The sequence below is a fragment of the Austrofundulus limnaeus genome, unplaced genomic scaffold, assembly GCF_001266775.1.
Source record: "Austrofundulus limnaeus strain Quisiro unplaced genomic scaffold, Austrofundulus_limnaeus-1.0 Scaffold436, whole genome shotgun sequence".
NCBI lineage: Eukaryota > Metazoa > Chordata > Actinopteri > Cyprinodontiformes > Rivulidae > Austrofundulus > Austrofundulus limnaeus.
In genome coordinates, this window is record NW_013952838.1 from 453,736 (window position 1) to 458,891 (window position 5,156).

A 5,156-nucleotide genomic window follows, 5' to 3' on the forward strand; every position below is an offset into this window, starting at 1 on the left:
ACTTAACAATAGCCTCTACCTCAAAAGGTAGAGGAGCCAAATGGCTGGCTCACTGCTGCCAACTAGTGGCCAGAGGCTAAAAATGAACGGCTGGCAGGAAAGTTGACATTTTAAGCCTTAATTAAAAATCGATACAGGGCTTTAGAATATCGATACAGTATCGGGAAATGAAATATCGCGATATTTCAGTGTATCGATATTTTCTTACACCCCTAGTTAACAGTCTGTTCAGTAGGACTATCAGCTGTGTACTGTCTCCACCTTCTGCACAACACAACTGATGGTCCCAACCSCATTTATTAAACCTGACTGGGCACACCTGTGAAGTGGAAACCATTTCAGGTTGAAGCTCATCAAGAGAATACAGAGTGTGTGAAGCAGTAATCAAAGCAAATGGTTTTTACTTTAAAAAACCTAGAATATGACATATTTTCAGTTGTTTCACACTTTTGTTAAGTATATAATTCCACAAGTGTTAATTCAGTTTTGATGCCGTCAGTGTGAATCTATAATTTTCAGTCATGAAAATAAAGAAAACATTTTCTGTGTTCTATTCAGTGGTATTTCTTTGTATTTGTAAAGATTTTTAATAAGAAAGTTATATAAAAAAAATACTTAAAGCCATCGTCAACCAGCATCATTAGCATAGAGCTTTAACAATTTGAACCTTAATAGGATGATAAATTAAGTTTTATTCATGTGTGATGAGGCTCATGTCTGGTGACTCCATCAGGATCAGATTTACACACATTAAGTTTATTTTATATATAATTAACACAAGTTGTTTTATATCTCATATCTGTATTCTTTACAAACTTCATTAAAACAATGTTTTGTCCTACCTGCACTTATAAATTAATCCATGCATCGCTCATTTGTCCTGTCTGAGTCCAGATACTATCAAAAGTTTTTAAAAAGGCAGAAAAAGTGGTTTCTTACAGGATCCAGCAGGATTTATTCTTCTTCTTTGGTGTTTAATGGCGGTTGGCAATAAACTGACGGTGTGCATTACCGCCACCTACTGGTATGGAGTATGGTTCAAGTACTACTAATACAATTATTGTATTTCTTTTTACATTTTCAAAGCTATCTATTCAAATAAATAAATAAATAAATAAATAAATAAATAAATAAATAAATAAATAAATAAATAAATATAAAAATAAAACTCATATTCTGTTAAACAGTTTTCTCTTTTTCAAAAACCGTGTTTGTTCTTCTGACATTCTTTTATAACATGTTCTATGGTTTCATTTTGTCCACAGTAATCACATTTCCCTGTTTTATGTTTTTGTATTGCAAAAAGTGTATAATTAAGTCCTGTGTGTCCAGTGGCAGATCTAGGATTTTTCTGAATAAGGGGCCATCAGGCAGCCACAATATTCTTAGAGGGCCCAAGTATTTATTTAACACACTGGAAATCTGATATTTGATAACAGACAGAGAAGAAACAAACTATCTTACCTGGTGGGAGGAGTTTAATCTTTGACCTTGAGAGTCCTGCTGTTTCCACCTTTATGAGTCTAAGCTGCCAAAAATAAATGTTTATCTCATAAAAACACATTTTGTGTGAATAAAAGTTTATAATTAAATACAATCAACAGAGTCACGGGAGATTATTTTTTTAATAGCTGCAGAGTCAGTGGAACCAAAAGTCAAATAATGTGAATATTTCTGCATAGATGGGAGAAAAAAGTTTCAAACTTGTAAAATGCAAATTAAAAACAAGGTGTAAAACTGTTAATTAAAAGACAAAATGTCTGAATGCATAAACAACATTAAATTTGTATTAATGTGAGATAAAACTGATGTTAAGGACACAGATTTATTTTGTTTTTCTTCTCAGTGCTCCATACAAACAGGAATGTGTCGACAATACAGAAACACATATGAAAAGTCAGACACCAAGTGTACCGTTGGACTTATTGGAATATTTACATCTTGCCTGCGCAAGTAAAAGTACTCAAAACTACTCCTTCCATAACTTCTTGTACAAAAATAGCTCTTTTCTTTCCTTGAAATACTGCAAACCAATCTAGATGCAAATGCATAAAAACCCCAAGATGACGACGACGTGTGGCGTCTCGACTCGACCGCGGAGCGGTTTTTGGCACTTCTTCATACAAATGGGTTTAAAAAGTCCGACTCGAAGGAGGAGTCTGCTCGGCATCAGCAGCGGCTGTCCAGCGGGTCCAGAGAGAAGATGGCGCCCTCCAGGGTTAGTCCCATTTTGAACCCCTCCTGTTGGACAAACGGGACGGATCAGAACGCTGAGGGGTTCTGGTTTCATGCAGAAACAGAAGCTCTGTGTGACGAGCAGATGAGTCACAGCGGGGGCGGAGCTAAGTTTTATTTATTTTTATTTTTTGCAAGGGGTGGCCAAGGTGCTTTTTTACAGAGCCCGCGAGGGGAAATGGAGGGATTTTTTTCTTTTGTGTTACCTCTCAATACCTTTGCGTTCCCTCGCAATACCTTTGCGTTCCCTCGCCAGACTTTTGCGTTACCTCGCAATACCTTTGCGTCCCCTCGCAATACCTTTGCGTTCCCTCTCAATACCTTTGCGTTCCCTCGCAATACCTTTGCGTTCCCTCGCCAGACTTTTGCGTTACCTTGCAATACCTTTGCATTCTCTCGCAATACTTTTGCGTTCCCTCACAATACCTTTGCGTTCCCTCGCAATACCTTTGCGTTCCCTCGCAATACCTTTGCGTTCCCTTGCAATACCTTTGCATTCTCTCGCAATACTTTTGCGTTCCCTCACAATACCTTTGCGTTCCCTCGCAATACCTTTGTGTTACCTCGCAATACTTTTGCGTTACCTCGCAATACTTTTGCGTTACCTCGCAATAAATTTGCATTCCCTCGCAATACTTTTGCGTTCCCTCACAATACCTTTGCGTTCCCTCGCAATACCTTTGTGTTACCTCGCAATACTTTTGCGTTACCTCGCAATACTTTTGCGTTACCTCGCAATATTGGTGTGCATTCCCACAAAACAATCCAAGATTGTTTTGTATATGAACTGAATTAAATCAGACTTTTATTTTGAAATATCCGGTTACCAAAACAGGATATGTCGCCACAAGTTTGTGAAATTGACATTGATGTTGTGTGCCTGCACTGTTAAAATATCGGCATATGACATACTTCCATGCGTGGCTGTGTGATTTATTCATTCTGAAGCTGAATTAAAGCAGTAGGCTAACTGGCAGGCACAACAGTGAAAAACAACTTTTGCGAGGGAATGCAAAAGGTATTGCGAGGTAACACAATACTATTGCGTGGGGACACAAAAAAAATCTCCCATGTCCCCTCGTGGGCTCCGTATTTTTAGGAGGGGCACATACGTATAAAGGAAATCACTCTGGATTTGAAAACTCAAGATGGCTGCCATAGCTAATTCCAAATGGCTTTAATTAATCTATTTTAAGAACTAAGCTAAAATTTAGTTTGATCATAGCTAAAAATGATCAAAACAATGTGCTGAATGCCAGTTCATTATTTAGCAAACTTTTAACATACAAAGTTGAACTTTAGTGTAGCTGAAAACAATCTAAATACTAATCAAAAATTCCAAATGGCCACCACAGCTAGCTTTATAAAGACCATAATTCAGACATTTTAGGATTTGTTGAGATCAAATTTGTTGTAGTGTAGCTAAGAATGTTCACGTGATGTTTGACAATGCTAATCGCAAATTAAGCTAACCGCTAATTATATTGCTAATTTTACAAAAGGGCTATAATTTAGCCATTTTTAACATTTGCAAGATCAGAGAACAAGCTTCAACAAAATCTAAATGCAAACAAAATCCATGATCTCCACACTGCGGCTGCACAATATTAGAAAATCTTGCGACGTATTTGTAAATATTGTGTTGAAGATATCAGGTGCAATATATGTAGTGCTTCTAAACTTAACAAGTGCTAATACACTATTAAATTCTAAAATTAGCAAAAGCCCTAAAGCACTAATCAAGAAATTAGTTCCCCTATTAGTGCTTTAGTGGAACTGTGCCCACCACTGTTCAGTTTTAATCTGTACTTCCTACTCTGTGACCTTTAGCATTTTTGGAATTATTTGTGTCTACTGTGAGACTCTGTCTGGCTAGCTAAATATTACGTTAGCATGAAACATACAACTTCAAATCTCTTCAAACACATTAGTCAACAATTACGGCACATCAAGCAGTCCTTTGCGATGATGATATATTTGCGATATAATTGTGCAGCCCTAATCCTCATACATTATTTGAGGGTGGCACCTGAGGTGACCAATCAGGTGCCAGAGGAGGCACTTGCCACCCCGGCCACCCCTCTGGCTCCGCCCCTGCGTCAGAATCAACACACATGCAACACAAAAAACATTAGGGTCTGAAACTCATCTCAGCCTCGTCTAAATTTATTTTCTTCACTTTTTATTGTGTGCAACAAATGATTTGTGCAGTTTAGTGTGAATCCAAGTACAATATGCATTTTTTCTTGCAATTTTATGTCTCTAACAGCCTTAAAAAACACCAAGAAAGTACAATTTCTAAGTTTAATAAGCACCATGTTTTCAGTGAGAATAAAAAAATGGGTTTATGAGTCGTGCAAACATTATATTTTGTTTATTCACAACACAATAACGGCTATAATTCACACAACCCCACATTCAAAAATTAGAGAAACTCATGCATGCCAGAGAAACATGTAAAAAAAAAGAGATTCACAATAAATCATGATTTCAGAATGGGTTTGGTGATTATGACATACTTCAAGTTTGAACAAAACAAACGTTTGTGTGTTCTTTTTAAAATGCAGGGAGCAGACATGCAGTGGACTTTGTTAAATAACTGAATGCATGCAAAACTGCACAGAAAGAAAGCAAAGAGTACAAACCATCTCTGCCGCTGAGAGGAGGATAAAACACACAATCAGCTGTTAGTGACTAAAACGAGAACAACGTCTCCTGCTGACAAACAGAACCCAACAAGTTAGTTCAGCTGCTCTTTTTACACATTCTTTGTCCTTTAACCCAGAGATTATTAACCTGTGGGCCGTGAGCGCCACCCTGAGGGCCTCAAAAGAACAACAGTTTTTAACTTTGGGCCGCAGAGGGCCGTGGGACCACGTAAGGTGCAATACACTTTCTCACCACTAGTAGCAGTAGTGCAC

At 37.6% G+C, this 5,156-nt stretch overlaps 1 protein-coding gene across 6 annotated transcripts in view; it reads right to left on the minus strand.

The window, feature by feature from the left end:
* Window positions 1-1,806: 1,806 nt before the first annotated feature.
* gulp1a (GULP PTB domain containing engulfment adaptor 1a) overlaps window positions 1,807-5,156 on the minus strand; it is a 29,677-nt gene continuing 26,327 nt past the window's right edge. For 4 of the 6 annotated variants that reach the window (XM_014024702.1, XM_014024704.1, XM_014024703.1 and 1 more), the window contains one exon: window positions 1,807-2,241. In XM_014024702.1, the coding sequence (XP_013880156.1) occupies window positions 2,170-2,241 (72 nt within the window). In that variant the 3' untranslated portion in view covers window positions 1,807-2,169. Of the gene's footprint in view, window positions 2,242-4,880; window positions 4,892-5,156 lie in introns of all 6 variants that reach the window. The other 2 variants (XM_014024701.1, XM_014024705.1) reach the window with 1 other exon arrangement.